General features: G+C 34.2%; 1 protein-coding gene across 4 annotated transcripts; it reads left to right on the forward strand.

Moving 5' to 3' along the window:
- Positions 1-9,242: 9,242 nt before the first annotated feature.
- Positions 9,243-14,754, forward strand: LOC104608307 (uncharacterized). 4 transcript variants are annotated; one of them, XM_010274256.3, is made up of 9 exons: positions 9,243-9,728; positions 10,893-10,934; positions 12,090-12,506; positions 12,646-12,809; positions 13,112-13,214; positions 13,343-13,459; positions 13,556-13,726; positions 13,818-13,941; positions 14,308-14,754. In XM_010274256.3, the coding sequence occupies exons 3-9, from the start codon at positions 12,237-12,239 to the stop codon at positions 14,445-14,447; spliced, it is 1,089 nt and encodes a 362-aa protein (XP_010272558.1). In that variant the 5' UTR covers positions 9,243-9,728; positions 10,893-10,934; positions 12,090-12,236; the 3' UTR covers positions 14,448-14,754. The 4 variants fall into 4 exon arrangements, with proteins under 4 accessions (XP_010272558.1, XP_010272556.1, XP_010272557.1 ...); XM_010274254.3 differs by having other exon boundaries at positions 9,243-10,934; XM_010274255.3 differs by having other exon boundaries at positions 9,243-10,918.
- Positions 14,755-18,174: the final 3,420 nt, after the last annotated feature.

The following is an 18,174-nucleotide window of genomic DNA, read 5'->3' on the forward strand; positions in this document are numbered from 1 at the left end:
ATAAGTGAGATCCATTGAGGGTAAAAACCTAGGTATGTTGAGGCAATCTGAGAATTCAACTGAGTGAGTGATCATTGTGATAGGATCGCCCCCTTTATCGAACAATGTGAATGATAGGGCTTACACTCTCTCTAATGGAAACCTAAACTGTCGGCAGTGGATTTTAACTATATTTGAGATTTGGTTTTACAAAATATATTTATATGATATATATTAATGTTTTATGAAAAATGTTTGCAAAAATGTTTTAATTCCTGGGATCCATCCGAGTAAAGAGTGTGACACTATACCTTGTAGTCAGGGGAGAGGTCTTTCCCTGTTGAACAATGTTGTGATCGTTATGGATCAAGAGGTAAGTGTAAGAGACCATTACAGAGTTGATTACCTGATGGGTTTTATCTTACTTAAGTCCATTTTCCTTGGGTCCTCATAGGATGGCTGAATTCAATGGTCATTTAAATGTAAATGTTGGGCCCATATTGAGCCCATAGTGATGTGCTTAGGGGTTCATTGCATTTCGTAGTGAATTCGACCAAACCTTTTCATAGGGCAGCTGAACCCATGTGGAATTATGTGAGGTCATTGTGGGGTCTCACGCCATACAAATCAGGCCTAAGTTGGCCGTGCAACACCCTTGGATTCTGAGCCTTATAACTGATGGACCTAAGGTCCATAATTAATATGATTAAGTTGTTATGTGACATGGGGCGAATCTGGGTATGGAGCACCTAATCTGATAAGAAGATAAGTTATATATCTAATTAGAGTCTCAATCTGATTTAGATCCAGATTATGTCCTAACTAGGTTAGGAGATAGCTCCATAAGAGATTATAAAAGAGGAAGGGGCAGACGAGTTCAAGACAGGTTCATATTTTTTTGCAGTTTTTGGTTCTCTATGCACCCTTTTGTCTCCCAGTTCGATCCCCAATTTTTGGTTCACTCTAATTTTTGCAAGAAAAATTCAGGGGATATCAGGTTCATCATCCCCAGTTCGATCCAAGTAGTTAGATCTCAATTTTGTAGAAAACTGTGTTGCTACTGGCTTCAGGAACACACTACGCCATCTTCAGTGGAGGCTGGTTTTAGGACTAATTTTGGCATGAACTTCCACCTTGGGATCTGCATTTATGGTATCCGTATCAGGTATACATCTCCCTCTTTGATTTGTTTCAAATATGGTCTGATTCAGTGCTAGATCGATTTTGAAAAATGCAGTTTTTCAAAACATAGGAAATTTGATTCCCAAAAGAATTATGAAATTTTTTAAATTTCACCCAACCATCTACTATGCTTCAAACATCCATATGATGAATCCTAACCCTTCCAACATCTACATGGTATGTTATAATGCAAACATTAAATTAAAGGCAAATATTTCATTATGGTTCCTTACATGATGCATGGGCATGTGAACTTAATCATCATAAAAGAGGAAGAAAAGTAAACAAGAACATATAACTCTATATGATGCATAGGGATGTGAAAAGAGATGCAAGAAATAAACTAAGGAGGAAATAAAAGTTTTATTCCAAAACTATGCTAACGTGTTAAAATCTAAAATAAGGATTGAATGCAAAGAAGAGGGGAAATGGCACCAATCTCTAGCACAATATTCCTCAAAACAATCTTCCTATCATACTTGCTTGACCTCACACCCACGACTTGGACACCTTGACCCATCCTCCAAAGATTTAACTTGCCTCCATATGAATCAAAGACTTCAAGAGAGTCTATGTAAACCAAAAACTTAAAAGGGGGCCTCTTAATGTCAAGAAGCAATACTCCAAAAATTTAGAACTTTAGGAGAAATTTCTTATCCTGAAGTGTTGCTTGCTCTCCACATTGGGAGAGCCTCCACTCATTTTCTCTTGTTGATCATTGTGATTTGTTTCTCACAAATTTTCAATATTCTCCGGAAAAATGAGACAGGAATTAACAAAATATATTGTACGTGCTGAATAACCCATTTTATCAGCTGAAGACATTGGGCTAGAAAGAATTTTACAACAATATATAAATCCCAAATTTAAAAAGATTTTAGAAATACTATTAGAATAAATGCTTTAAAAATCTTTTATTCATATGAATAAAATTTAATTTTTTACTTTATCAACACTTAATTCTAAAGTTGTACTTACATTTGATACTTGGATTTCTAAATATAATATAAGTTATATTTGTGTTACTTGACATGTTATCGATGAACATTAGCTTTTACAAAAAAGAATTTTAAGTTTACAAGAATAAATGGCCACATACTGGCCCACCAATTATTGCAAGTATTTTAAATACTTTACATATGAAATTGAAAATAAAGTTTTTCTATTAGTTTTGATAATGATAGTAATAACGAGTATGTAATAAATATTTTAGAATCTCAAATAAAACCATGTTTAAATGGTAAATTATTTCTTATTAAATGTGCATGTCGCATCTTAAATTTATGTGTCCAAGATGCTTTAAATATTATTTCTCATTATATTTCTAAAATTAAAAATTGTATTACGTATATTAGAAGTTCAAGAATAATAAAATAAGAATTTAAATATTTATGTAAAGATATGGTTTAAATTTTATATTAGATGTTCAACATAGGTGGAATTCCACCTATTTTATGTTAAAAAGTTGTATTTCATAAAAAGATATTCTTAGTAATTTTTATAATGAGAAAATGCCACATGATTTTATAGTAGATGATGATTGGGAAATGACAATTTGTATAAGAGATTTGTTTATAACTTTTTATGATATAACTAATGAATTTTTGGTTGTTTATTATTCAACTTCTTATATTTTAGTTAATCATTTATTTATGATTAATAATTTTTTTTCAAAGTATATAAATACTTTAAATATTCATAATATTATGGAAACAATGAAAGTTAAATTTAAAACATATTAGGAAAATATTTCTCCTCTATATTTCTTAACTACAATATTAGATCTTAGGATTAGGAAAGATGGTTTAGATGTTTTACTTGAATCTTATTGTGAAAATATGGGATCTGGGAATAAAAAATGGGTATTAATAATTTATTATTTGAAATTTACACTTCATACAACTTCCACTTCTGAAACATCTAGTTCTAGAAATAGAAGAAAAAAATGGTCTTTAATAAATAAGAGGCAGAAATTTGTTGTTATTTCATCATCATGTTCATTTATTGAAGTTAATTTTTATTTTTAAGCTAATTATTTTTTCTAATTTAACTGATTCCCTTAACTCTCAGAGGAATTAGATAATTTTGATAATTTTACTTGGTGAAATGAACAATAAAAAAGTTATCTAGTTCTTGCCGCCATGGCACGTGATCTAATAACCCCTCTGGTATCTATACTTCCATTAGAGTCTTGTTTTAGTGTAAATACTAGGGTACTGGACAACAAGAGAAACTGCATGAACAATGAAAGCTTGGGGATGTGCATATGGTTGAAAGATTGACCGAATGCTAAGGATAGACTACAATATAAAGGAGGGCATGACACTTCACTTGATGTTTCACCAAAAGCAGATGATGTATATAAGGGTCAGAGAAATGAAGAAAATAATGAAGTCAATTTTTTTGTATATTCAATAATTTATAACATTTTTTAAATTATTGTAATTTTTTTTTTCAATTTTATTTAAATTATTTGTGAGTTTTTCAATACCATTGTAAATTTTTATTTTCAATTTTATTATATCATTTTTATATTTTATTCTAATTCCAATATTCCATTGTATTTTAATTTATCTTTTACTCTGTATTCATTAAACAAAATTTCAAAAATCTTCTTTTCAATTTGTTGTCTATTTTATATTTTGTTAAGTGTTTTTTTTGTTAGGTTTTTATTTTCCAAATTTTGTAACATCTTTAGACTTTACATAGCAAAAAATGAAAAAGAATAATAGAAATGTCATAAAAATAACAAAAAAAGACTGGCCTAGCTTGGCCCAGGTCCACCACTTGACCTGTAGCCCAGCCCGACCTAGGCCCACCTAAGCTTGTGCTATGGGCTGTGTCGGGCCTGTCATATTATTGGTTTTGGGCTAGGCATGCATAACCCACTTAGGCCCGCAAAGGTACTAACAACCCACAAAATCATGCTATGTCGACATGATACAACCCACTTTATACCTCTAAATTTAAATAAACAAATTAATCAATTTAAAACCAAATCAAATGGATTTAAATTTGATTTGGTTTAACTTGATTTTCAAGTCTAATTCAATTTGGCTAATTCATGAAAATGGCCCAACCAAAATGTTAGTTAGATTCTATTTTTAAATTGAATAAAACCGAACCAATCGAATAAACACCCTACCTTCCTTCTATCCCCTTGCCTATTTACAGGCGAGATGGCTATTGAATGTGGGGCCAATAAATTTAGTAACGTCTTCCCACATCGGAAAACCTATCTTGGGCGTTAAATGGGTTAAAGCAGTTCTAGAACGAGGCATAATGGTTCCTCCCCGTGAAAGAAATTATTAGAATGTGTGCAAGGCATGTGAGTTGTGTTCGGATTGGTGCCCCCTCATAGTGCACATCTCACCATGCATTGAAAACATAGGGAGATGTTCTTAATATATAGTTGGGATGTACTGTGATGTGGGGCGCACATGGGCCACACTTTTGTAGGGTGCCGATGCAAATTACTGTTAATTATAAATCGAGCTTCGGGCTTAGGCTCGACTTTTGGGCTTTATATAAGGGTTAGGCTCAGGCTCAAGATCTAGGCCCGATGGTCGGGCCGGGCTTGAGTTCGGGCTTGCACATTTTCTATTGATAAAGAGGCCCGTGTTAATTATAAAACTATGATTTTTTATAAATTAAAACTTTTATTTAATTCTATTCTAGTATAAAAAATATATAATATTTCTATATATATATTAATATAAAATTTTTTATTTAAATATTATATAATAATATTTACCATATATGCATACAACTTCCAAGTTGAGCTTATTAGCGGTTGTTTAGCTTGGGTTCTATCCGCTAAAGCCATCATTGGACTCCAAAAGTTTGATACCCAATTAGACTTCAAATCTAATTATCCTTGATAATGTGTGGGCATGGTGCATATCTCAGCTAGACCTAACTTAAAAGAAAATAGTTGCTTGAGCCTGCAAATTTATAGATCTAATCGGGTTAGGTTAAGTTATAAACGATTTATTATTATTATTATTATTAATTATTAAAATATCGTTGGCTATTAAAATATTGTAATTATTAAATTACTATATTTAATTAAAATACAGTAATTTTTGGAAATTAACATATTTTTAGAAATAAATTACTCTATTTATTTAAAATACAATAATTTTTAGTATTTTCAGCATTTATTTTAGCATATTAGTCACTACAAAATTAATTTGCATTTGCTTTCGGTAAAAATAAATTAAATAACTAAATAAATACCATAGTTAATAAAAAATACAACTAATTTTCAATACTTTTCAATAATTTCTAGCTTTGGTATTTTTCAATAAGTTTTGGTATTTTTAATAATAAAATACTATTAATTGTACTTTTATTTATTTTCAATAAATACCCTTATTAATATAAAATATTGTTAATTTTCAATTTTTTAATTATTTTTAGTATTTTAATTATGCTTATATTTTTCATTATTTTCAGGATTTTTAATTAATTGTTGGTATTTTTTCATTATTATTCAATAATTTTTGCATATGAGTAATTTTTGCAATAAAATACGATTAATAAAACAGTTTCTATCTTTAAATTTTCATTAATTTTTATTATTTTTAATGAGTTCATTATGCACAATAAAGGTCGCAACTCAAAAAACAAATATTAATTAATTATAAATGCATTAATAGAAAGTTATATAATAATATTATTAATATTATCAATTAATATTTTTATATTTAAATTTCTTATTTTTAATTAATTGTTGGTATTTTTTTCAATATTATTCAGTAATTTTTGCAATAAAATAATGTTAATAACATGGATTTTGCATTTTAAAAATTCATTAATTTTTATCATTTTTAATGAGTTCATTATGCACAATAAATGTCTCAACTCATAAGTTATCTAATAATATTATTAAAATTATCAATTAATATTTTTGTATTTAAATTTCTTATTTTATTTAGTGTTTATTAAGTTTGATTTTTAAGTGGAATTGAAACACATTTTTAATATTTTCTAAGTTTTGTTAATATTTATTTTTAGTGAAAATTTAGTGGATTTTTAAATTAATAATTTTTTGATTGTTTAACTTCAACCTATTTATATTATTACTATTCTCTCTCTCTAGCTCTCTCTCTTAAATGTAATAATAACATACATTAAAATAAGAGGCATTGGAAAATCCAAAGATCTCTCTCTCTCTCTCTCTCTCTCTCCCCCTCTCTTAAATGTCTTTTTTAAATGTAATAATAATATGCATTAAAATAAGAGGCCTTGGAAAACCCAAAGGTCTCTCTCTAATAGTGTGCAATTTTATTAATCTAATCAAGATAAGCAATGATTATTGTTTTATATTTTTAAACAAAAGAAAATAAGAAAAAATAGAAAAAAATGGATAAAATAGACAAATAGCTTATCTCAAAGGAGAGACATGCTGACATGAGAGAGAGAGAGAGAGAGATTATTATTTCAAAATTTTCTTCTCTAATGACTTCAAATGAGCATTTTGATTCACCATTAATGAGGCAAGGCCAAAGTATTAGAATATGAAAATTAGCGATTAAAAAAAAGGTAAATTGCTAAAATCTCAATAGAGTTTCTAGCCATTATTAAGATCTCTCCTAAAGTCTAAGTTTGGTAGTGGCAATCACCTCTTTCTAGGATAGTTGTAATTAGAATCCCCTAACAGCAAGAGGTATGAAAATGTTCAAAATATTTATTTTCCAAATTTTGTCTTTATATTAATCCTTACCCCAAACCCTTCCAATATCTTTTCCATAATTTATTTATTTTTCAAAATTTCCCTTTTTATCAATCACTTTTCTATTGTTCATAAAATTTGTAGGACTTTTTGCAAAAAAATTGACCAAGTTTGGTCAATTGACAATTTTAGCTATGTTTTAGAAATAATAACAAATTGAGTGAGTGGGAGAAAACATGAAGTTTTTAGGACAATATTACCCTTTTTTAAAAACAGAATCCACCGAATCATTCATGTTTTGTTTGTCTTCTCCAAGTTCGAATTTGACTCCACCCATTCAATTGGAAGCATCTCTAAGTTTGAATTCAACTCCATCCATTCAAACTACGGTTGGCTAGAGGCATCGACTCTAGCCATTTAAATGACTTCAGATTAGGAAGCATCGACTCTATCCAACTAGGAAGCATTAACTTGATCGATTCAAATTGCGACTGGTTGGGAAGCATTGACTCCATCCATTCAAATGACTTTAGATTGGGAAGCATCGACTCAATCTGGCTATGAAGCATCAACTCCATCGACTCAAACTATGACTGGCTAGGAAGCACCGACTCCATATTCAAAGCAAGTATACTAAAGGTGGTGAATGATAATGTCAGATTGGCTAAAACAACATGATAGTTTAATAAAGCTCATAATGCTTATCTCTGTGATCAATACCCAAACTACATATCTACTTATATGATCAACAACAAGAACATATTTTGTGCCTAGACTATCTGGTATGAGCAACTTGGGTGGTGTTTAACAGATTTAGGAACCATTCGGCATGGATAAGATTGGATGGTTTATTACAGAGTTGGAAACCATCCGGCATTACACAAACCAAATGGTTTATTATAGAATTGGAAACCATCCAATATCACACAGAGTGGGATAGTGTTTTACAGAATTGGAAACCATCTGGCATTACACAAATTGGATGGTTTATTGTAGTATGAATCTTCAATTGCAGTTGTAAATTTCAGCTCCTTAGGTGATAAAATAGTATTTACACCCTCAAAATCATCTAAATCTCAACATTCCATAAGGTAGTATATAATTCTTACAAGTGTATAAACCATTCAACATGGAGAAGATTGGATGGTTTATTACAGAGTTGGAAACCATTCGACATTACACAGATTGAATGGTTTATTGCAATTTTGAATCTTTAATTGCAGTTATAAATTTCAGCCCCTCAGGTGATAAAATAGTATTTACACCCTCAAAATCATCTAAGTCCCAACATTCCATAAGGTAGTATATGATTCTCACAAGTGTATAAACCATCCGGCATGGAGAAGACCTGATGGTTTATTACAGAGTTGGAAACCATTTGGCATTACACAGACCGAATAGTTTTTTATAGAGTTGGATACCATCCGACATTACACAAACCAGATTATTGTTCTTAATTTTGAAACATAATTTTTTTGAATGCTTTTTGAAACATAAATTATAATTACAAACATCTATCCATCCACATCATAGTTACACCATTAAAATCATTTATAACCCACTAAACCTCTTTGTTTTGTATGATTCTTATATGTTTACAGATTTACAAACCATCCTACACTAAACAAATCGGATATTGTTTGTAATATTGATACACAAATTACAGTTTTGAACATCTATCCCCCTATAGATAGTTACACCATCAAAACCATTTAGAACTTAATGAATCTCTTGGTTCTATATGATTTTCATATTTTATAGACTTAGAAACCCAAATTGCATCATGCATCTATTGGGAAGGTGTCATTCCACGGTGTTGAAGCACACAAGCCATGTTTGCGCATGACCATAAATCTCTGCCTCTAGTGCCTTTACTAAGACTTCTTCAACATTCAAACCATCATATGGTTTCCATTTATATAATTTAGGTTCTAGAGTCCTATTTGTATACAACTCATTTTATGAGCTATTATATACTAATATATTGGTCAAAAGAAATTGTAGCATCTTCAACATTCAAATCATCATATGGTTGCCATTTGTATAATTCTGGCAACAATTCATTTCCAACATTCTATTGACTTCTAAGTCTTATTTCTTTTACTTACATTTTGCAAATACTCAACTAAATCATCATTTACTTGCATTTTGAGAGGAAGGGATTTGTTTCATTCTTTAAACAAAAGAATATACAATCAGAATTTGACAAATGAATCACATCAATTACTTAAACAATGAAATACAAATATAAAGAAACAACAAACAAAAAATATGTAAAATCTCCCTAAGCCAGTTAAAAAGAGTTGGAGAAACAAGAAACAAGAAAAAAAATAAAGGGAATGAGACCCCAAATTGAGGTTAGAAGAAGAAACCCCTTCCTGCTAACTCAGAAATTTGCGAGAAGACAAACAATCAAACAGTAATTTTGAACTCAAACTTGGAGAATGGGTCCCCAAATCACTTGAATTCGAACTTGGACGGAGAATGGGATCCCAAATTTTTTGAACTCGAACTTGGATAAAGAATGAGACCCCAAATCACTTGAATTCGAACTAAGAAGGATATTGCTTTAAAGATGGAGTTTTCCTAGCCATGCTTGCTACTCAAATGAAATCCATGTTTCCCACATTTGAAGTCGTTTGAATGAATGGAATCGATGCTTCCGGTCAGCCGCAGTTTTCTGAATAGATGGAGTCGAACTAAACATGAATGCTCTGGATTCTGTTTTATATATTCTCCTGCAGTCCTGCTCACTCAATTTTGCATGAATGTTCAAGGATAAAGTCACGATAAGAAGTTAAGAACCTTTTGCCCTCACCCTACTTCTCTCGCAGCCACGCTGACGATAGCCTCAACCAATAGTCCAAGTACCACAGACTCTACCTTTCAGGTAAGCTCCATCATCACCATCCACCTTTGTAGTCAGTCGTCCACCACCACTGTCCATCTCCGAGACTACCCCTGTTCTCTCTCTCTCTCTCTCTCACTTTCCATTCTCACTCCATCTTTTTACTCTTCTGTCTTCTTCATCCCCAGTGACCTCACACTCACCATTACCGCTATCTTCTTCATCTCCGACCACCTTTACGACTACCGTCGATTCTTTTCCCCCTGCCTGCAATCATCCGACAGTCGCCCCCTCTATTAGCCTGAACCACTCGCCACCTACTCTCCTATCTCCCCTTCTCTCCTGCTTGGTTCTCTCTCCGCAATGCAGCTTCACTAGAACACCACTGCTGCAACTCCACCTATGGTCACTCCATACTCCTTTCTCTCCCTCTCTTTTTGCTGATACCCCCCTTTCTCTCTCTATCCACTGCAGCTATTTCCGTTCTACCGAAATTACCATATTACCACCCCTCTGATCATCTCCATCAACTAAACAGCGCCCCCACCCCATCATCCATCTCTCTCAGCCTTCTCCCTCATCACAGGCCATCATCGTCTTCGCTTCACCATTGCTATCCTTCTGTAACTTCTCTCTCCGACGCTCTTCACTCTCTCCCTACTCCCTCTGTCGGTCATCACCACTCCCATCTGGGAAGAATCCACTAACTCTGCAGTCTCACCCACACCCTCCTTTATCTCTCTGTATTTCATTCGAAACTCAAATACCCCATTGCCCAATTCCCAACTCTGCAACCTTTCACCCGACGACCTCCTATGCCTGCCATCGTTGTCAAAACGCATCTCACCTCTGTTTTTTTTTCCTGTTTTTCCTCTCGGCCACCATCCCTGCTGCTTCATTTCTTGCCCTGACCCTGAGAAAGTGCTGCTAGCTCAGATAAAATAACTCCGATACAGAGAAGTTGCAACTTATCCTGGTCAAGTCTCTGCATCAATCTATCGAAACCCAGCCTCTTCTCCCAAACCGAACATTTCTGTGATCCCAGGAATCTCATTTGCTAGTCCATATTATGCATCGAGGCACCTCCTCCCAATTTCCTTATAAACTACATTGTCAAATTATAATGGTTGTATTCGTGTCAAGTCTCTGCATCAAATGTTTATTGGTTGACTTCTAACTGGATGCGTTTTTGTCAAATGCTTCTAGCGGTTGTTTAACCTCCTCCCCTACGGGTATATATCTGCTGATGTATGTATAATTCTTTCTACATATTTCTTGTATATACTTGTTTCTGCCTATATAATTATTATTGCATATGCATATATATTTCTGTATCGTTGTAGTTTTCCCTGTTATCATATATTCTTTGTGTATGTTTCTTAATCTTTTTCTTTGTTTTCTGCATTTGTTTTCATTTATGCTTCTAGAATAATTCTTTACATACTTTTACACATACGTTTCCACATCACTATCTATATATGATCACATATAAATCTGCATCTTCCTTTACCTATTTTTGTATTCTCTATATTATCTATGTATGCCTTATACATATTTTTGGATTTTCCTAAGTATGTATATTCTTGTTTACATACATCTCTGCAAATTGTTCCCTATATATGTTCCTGTGTTGTTTGCTTTGTATCATTATATATGATTCTGTATTGGTGTCTTCCTTTTTCTTTATATTCTATGTTTATAATTCTATGTTCTGCATATATTTCTCTATATAATTCTCTATTTATATCTTCCTGTTTTATATGTAATTATGTATTTTTCTGTTCATATTGTTTCTATCATTTTCTCTTTACATTCATATCCTATATAGATTTTCCATTATATATACTTAGCATTTTCCGTGTATTCATACATATGTTTCTGTTTACTTCATCTTTAAACATTTCTATATATCTTTCTAGCCTCTGTATATTTGTTTACCTATGTATTGTTTTGCACATATATGCAAGTTTTTTCTGTGCTTACAACTTTTCCGTACTTTTATACACATATATTTCATGTATTTATGTCCTTATGCTTTGCATATATTTTGTTCTCTTATTCATACACACATCCAAAAATGGTGTAGGCAACCCTGTATTGGAGCTGCTTGGGTTGCCTCACACCTTCCCCAAGCTTCTTACCCTTCTCTCTGAGTAGTAGATCAGTCTCAGTCATCAATTCAACTTTTCAATTTTGCATTGGGTCCCAGTACCCGGAACTAGTGGGTGGTGGCTCCACATTTCCACCTAATGTGGACATGTGGCCATGCCTTGAGTCCACACAAACTATATTAATGGCCATGAAGCATGGAATCACCAGTGATGTTGCTAACAGTCCACAATCCAAATGATTAGTGTAGCTCTATATGTAAGAATAATTCTTCTTTTTGTCTGAAATATCCAGATTCTGAACCGAGGGAACCCATTGGTATGCTTCCAATGCGCATAACAAAAATTGTCCTTCAATCCACCAAAATTAGTGCCAACACATGAACCATATAGAAAAGAGGATAAAACACTTGTTGGATAGGTAGAAGTGTGTAGCTCAAGCATGGAGCAGAACATGTTGCAGATGTTTGAAGTGGGTCCTTGTGAAGATGCTTACCAAATGGGCTTTCTCATAGGTCAGAGGTTCTCCAACCTGATAAAAAGCAGGTTGAAAACGGACCTCATCCTTCAAAATCAGCTTCTCCCTTTTTCCTGCTCTCCACAGTCGCAGTCACTCATCAGGACACTCTCTGATGCTAATAGGAAGAAGTTTCCGAGGTACTGGGATGAACTCATAGGTACTGCAGAAGGGAGTGGCGTGCCAGTTCTTGATGTAATTCTCTTATTTAAGATGCATTTCCCATGCATATATTTACACATGCACAAGTAAATATGCTTAAGCACTCTATATCTACTACACATATCTAATGCTCATGTGTCTAGAACTTGCTAATTAAGTTGTGCTTGTGCAGATAATATTACTGAACTTTAGAAAGGAGATTCTACCTTTCATTCCAAAGGCAACAACAGAAGAAGCAGACACCATTGATGACTGTTCTGATATTCTTGTAGCAAGTGATTCCATGGCTGTTGTGTGCCACAACGAAGACGCAAATGTTGCATTAATTGGCCACACGTAATGATCCAATTCATTGTCATCAGTAGCGTAAAGACACATAAGTAGTAGTTCTAGTGGATGATGGATGATGACTCAAGTTTCATCTTTGTCTCTTATCAAAGAATATCAACTTGCTTTATTTATCTAGCTGGCTCATTGCAAAATTCATGAAGTTGAACCATCCTAGTTAGCATCAAGTCAATTATGCAAGTTTTTACTCACTGACAAAATGATTTAGGTGAATCTTGCATTAGCTGATGCAGCAAATACAAATCAGTAACATAAGCTTTCAAGCTAATATTCTTTTTGTAACTATGCAGTTATCTGGTCAAAGCACAACTGTCAAATGGCCTATCGTTTGCTGCTTACACATATGCAGGAGAGCTCCCAAGCTGTGCATTTGGGTTCAACAGCAATGCACTGGTAAAGTTTCTGCTCTGTCCAATTCTTCTGGATCTTCATGAAGTGAAAAGTCAATAGGAAAACTGTCACTTTCTCCTATTGAGAATATGGTTTTGCCTGATTCTAATTTCATTACAATGTTTTTCCAGGCATTTACTCTAAACTCAGTACCTCCATCAGAGGCGGAAATTGTACCTGGTGGCATTGGACGGAACTTTATTTCTCGAGACCTGCTTGAAGCTACCGACCTTGATGATGCATTAAGTGTATATGATCCTTCTGTCTCTTTTCTCATGACAGACATTGTTTCAGTGTATAACCCATTATGCTTGGTTTTAATCCTATATTTTCTTGGTTTTTAGCGACTCCAATTATCAGAAGCATCTGTGGGTCATAGCTATAATCTAGTTGACATGAGAAGGCGTAAGATCTTGAATGTTGAAACTGCTTCAAGGAATCGAATTTCAGTTTATGAGGTTGGGATGACACCCTTTTTCCATGCAAACATGTATCTCCACCTTAAGGTAGAACAGGTATGTAGTATAGCTGCAGGAAATGCAGATATCTGTTGCAATCAATGGTGAGATTCCAAGTTTAAAATCATTAATATACTGTCTTATGAAGGTACATGATGATAACTCTATAAGCAGACAAAGAAGAGCGTCTGAGCTATCAAAGCAGTCAAAAGCTGATTTTCTCTCACTTCTTGGAGATACGCAGGATGAGAAACATACCATCTACATGGCAGGTAATACTGGACAATATCTGTATAGACAACAAATGATCCATGATGAACAAGGCCACAAATTTTGAGCCATTTCTAAGACAGACCTGCCTCCTGAACTTACTCATGGACCAAAACATCAATAAAAAGCCAAAATTTATTTTTTTTTCCGGACTCATAAAAAGTAAAAAGAAAAACTTTGTCCAGTTAAGTTGTTCCTTGGTATTGAAATTTCCTTGGTCTAGGAACCTCCCAGTGTAGTGCCGTAAAATGATTGTTTGATTGTTGAATGACTCGAAACTAATGTTTGGCGTATTACTGATAGACCTTAATTGTTTTTTATATGATAATCTTAAATTTCCTTCTCTAATTGAATGAAAAAAATTTCAGGTCCAACACTCTACACATTATGTACAGCAGTGATTGATCTGGATGAACAAACATTATCCATCATTCAAGGAAACCCAAAGAATGGAGAGATTTCTCATGTATTTTCGATGTCTTCAAAGAAATTTGATGTGCTGCAATAACAGCCCTCACTTGGTGGTTCCATGAAGGCATTCCCAACTTTGTTCTTCTCAGAACCCACTTCCAATATTACTCACATCAATGCACGTTATGGCTGTCATTGGCATTTCCAACCAAGCAAGTTACTTGGATTTATAATATTCTGTTAAATATCGAACTTGAGTGCATATGAGAAAGGCGGTTATACCTTGCCACGGATCTCATATTTGATGGAACCATCCAGCCAAGGTCCTCATGCAAATAGTTTTGTCACTGTGTTTTTAAATATGTCAGTAACTGAAAAATAGAAATAAGGAGCATCCCTTCTGCACAACATGGTGTAAGTACATGGCATTAGGTGCCACATTGATTGCGAAAAGAAACTTATAGAAAGTCTCTCTGAGCAACCAATGCAGGGATTAGAGAATACAAAATCGCAATAAGGCTTGTGTTCCTGGCGCAGATGTTTCCAAGTAAGCAGTAATATGCCATTATGAACAAGGTTTAAAGTATTGACACGTATCGGCCAATGGGCCAATACATATTGTTCTGGGACCCCTCCGATACACCCCTATAGTGGGTGTATCAGGGGTCTGACTGGTTCAGGGGGTGGAGGAGCCCTAAATCATCTCTCCTGAACCGGTTTCAGAAAAAAAATAAAAAAAAGTAAAAAATATAGTATTGATTAGCCCGATACGCCCCTACCGGCATATTGGGCGCATCGATATTTTGAACCTTGATTATGAATTCTTAGTGTAAACCGGTTGGAGGATAAGGGTGGTTTAATTCTAGAGGAAGATGGTGGTGGTTGTAGAGGTTGGTGGAAGAAAGAGAGAGAGGATCATCTCTTTTCCCTTTAATGGATTTAATGTATATGGTGTTAACGAGTCCCTAGGGTATGTGAGATCCTATTTTATAGTATTTGGACCTCCATTTTTTAGAATGTTTTTATATTTTCTTTTTTGTCCATTTTGCCCGTGTATTTAATTAATGTGCATGTTTAATTAATGCATATGCCTTTTACTATACTCTAGAATATTCTTAAATGTTATTATTCTAAAAAGTTTTCTCTCTTGAATTGTTTGTAAATAATTAATGGATAATTGATTGACTTGGTTCGATCTTACCTGGATTTATGCGGAGTTGGTCAGGATAATGTACTTGTATAAAACTAATGTCTACATTATCCCCCTACTATTGATGGGTGAAGGCCATTGTTAAGTAGAAGTTAGGTCAGGTGTTTTAACTATTATACTCAAGTATTAGACCCAATTTTTTAACTATTATGAGATCAATTCCTAAAGTTTTGAAACAATTTAACTTTGAACAATTTTTTAAAGATTATCCCCTAAAATTCTGAAGAGATTTGTGAATTAAGAAATTCGTGAAAGATTAGCCCCAAAATTTTAAGAGTTTTGTGGAAGATTAGATCTTAAACATCCAAAGAATTTCCTAAAAGATTAGCCCCCAAATATCTGAAGATTTTTTTGAAAGATTAACCCCCAAAATTCTTAAAAGATTTGTGAAAGATTAACCTCCACACATCTAAAGAATTTTTTCAAAGATTAGTCCCTTTAATTTTTGAAGAAATTTAGAAAAGATTAGCCTCTAAATTCTAAAGGAATTTGTAAAGGATTAGTCCCTAAATGTCTAATGAATGTTTTAAAAAGATTAGCCTCTAAAATTCTGAAAAGATTTGTAAACAATTAGCCCTTAAATGTCTAAGCAATTTTTTTTGAAAGATTATCCTCCAACGTGCCCATTTGAGTAATGTCGTAATCATGAAGTTAAATTGTCGCAAGTGAATCGGGACAAAATTAGTGTATAGCCGCGAGGTGAGTTCTTAATGTGAGATGCAGAATCGTATTTGTAGAATGAAGTGCATGGCCAAGCTTAACTCAAAGGAACATAATACGATTCATTGATTTTATATACAAAGGATCACATTATTATTTGACAGAAATTACATGAATCATTCATTGTACAGTTTCAACCAGTGACCATTCACTGTTTCATCTAGTTCATCTGCTTACATTTTTTAGTACATAGTATCATGTTGGGTGAGCTTCTTGGATGACATACGGTCTGACCCAATTGGGAGCAAACTTGCCAGCTAATTTACCTCGTCTCACATGGAGTGTTGTTTTTAGTACCTTGCCGCCTTCTTTGAATTTTCAAGCTTTACTAGTTTATTGAAGTTGGAAGCCATGAGTTGTTTGTATTTGATTTACTTTTGAAGTGACTTTTCTTGGGCCTTCTCTATGCATTCTAGTTTATCGCTAAGCATCTATTCCATTTCGTCTGTCTAAAAGTGTTTTCCCATTTCATAGGCTATTCTGGCGGACATTGTCTAAATTTCTACTAGTAGGACTGCTTACGTGCCATAGACTAGAGAGTAAGGAGTTGCTTGTGTTCTTTTCCTAATCATTGTGCGATAGGCCCAAAGTGTTTTAGACAACTTGTCGGTTCAGTCCTTTTGGTTTTCTACTACCATCTTGTTTAGCATCTTTAACAATGTTTTGTTTGTTTCCTCTGCTTGCCCATTCCTTTGTGGGTAATAGGTTGTCGATGTGCTCAATTGTGCCCCATATTGTCCCAATAGGTCCCAGACTTCATGGTTTTTGATTGATAACCCATTGTCCGTCAGAATCCTCATTAGAACCCCAAATCAATGGACTATGTGTTGCCCTAGGAAATTAGCAACATTCTCTGCACATTCTTCTCAAAGGTATGGCCTCCACCCATTTTGTGAAATAGTCTTTGGCCACTATGATGAAGTCATAACCTTTGGAGGGTGGGTGTATTTTGCCTATCAAGTCTACTCCCTAGGTATGGAAAGGCCATAGTGTGATGATGGGGTGGAGGTCATTGATTGGTCGGTGTAGGATGTGGTTATGTAGGGCCATTTGTCCTTGTTGTGGGGCTGGTTCAGAGTTATGGGCTGCATCCAATACTTATTTTATTTCCTCACCAACTAAGCAATGCAAAGCCTTCCTTGTATAGGATTTACTGTACAACACTCTGTCATGTAATTAGAACCTTTTGGCTTTTGCTAGGAGTGTCCTTTGCAAAACCGGGTCAACCGATTTGATGTTGTTTTGGATGTAGTCTATGTACATATCCCGCCAGTCTACATCACCCACTGTGAGGCATTCATTTTTATTCGCCTTTGCTATATACACCCTAAATTCTCGGCCATTCTTTGGAGGAGACATGAGTGGGGCTTCAATTGGTCGAAAGCATTTTGGTGTTGTGTTGACCACTTATATTCTGCAGATTTCTTGGTCAACTTGAGCAGGGGCATTGTTGCATGTGCCAGGCCAGGGATGAACCTTCTAAGGTAGAAGACTTTTCCTAAGAGGGATTTTAGATGTGACTCGGTATTTGGGGAGGTAAATCCGGGACTGCTTTGACTTTTATCTCATCTGGGTGGATCCCGATATGGTCAACTCTATACCCCAGAAACTTCCATGATTGTACTTTGAACGCACACTTCAGTGGGTTGAGCCTTAGGTTGAAAGCCCTGCATCTGGTGAACACCTTTCTCAGTATGTCGGAGTGGTCTTCTCTCTTCTTTGCTTTTACCACTATGTCATCTACATAGCACTCAATTTCCTTATGCATCATGTCGTGAAACACACTCGTCATCACTCTCTGGTGTGTGGCTCCAACATTCTTCAGGACAAATGACATTATCTTGTAGTAGAAATTCCCAATGGGTATCCTAACGTTGTGTGTGGTGCATCTATA

This window comes from Nelumbo nucifera, chromosome 1 (assembly GCF_055504915.1).
Source record: "Nelumbo nucifera cultivar China Antique chromosome 1, China Antique-T2T, whole genome shotgun sequence".
Taxonomy (NCBI): Eukaryota; Viridiplantae; Streptophyta; class Magnoliopsida; order Proteales; family Nelumbonaceae; genus Nelumbo; species Nelumbo nucifera.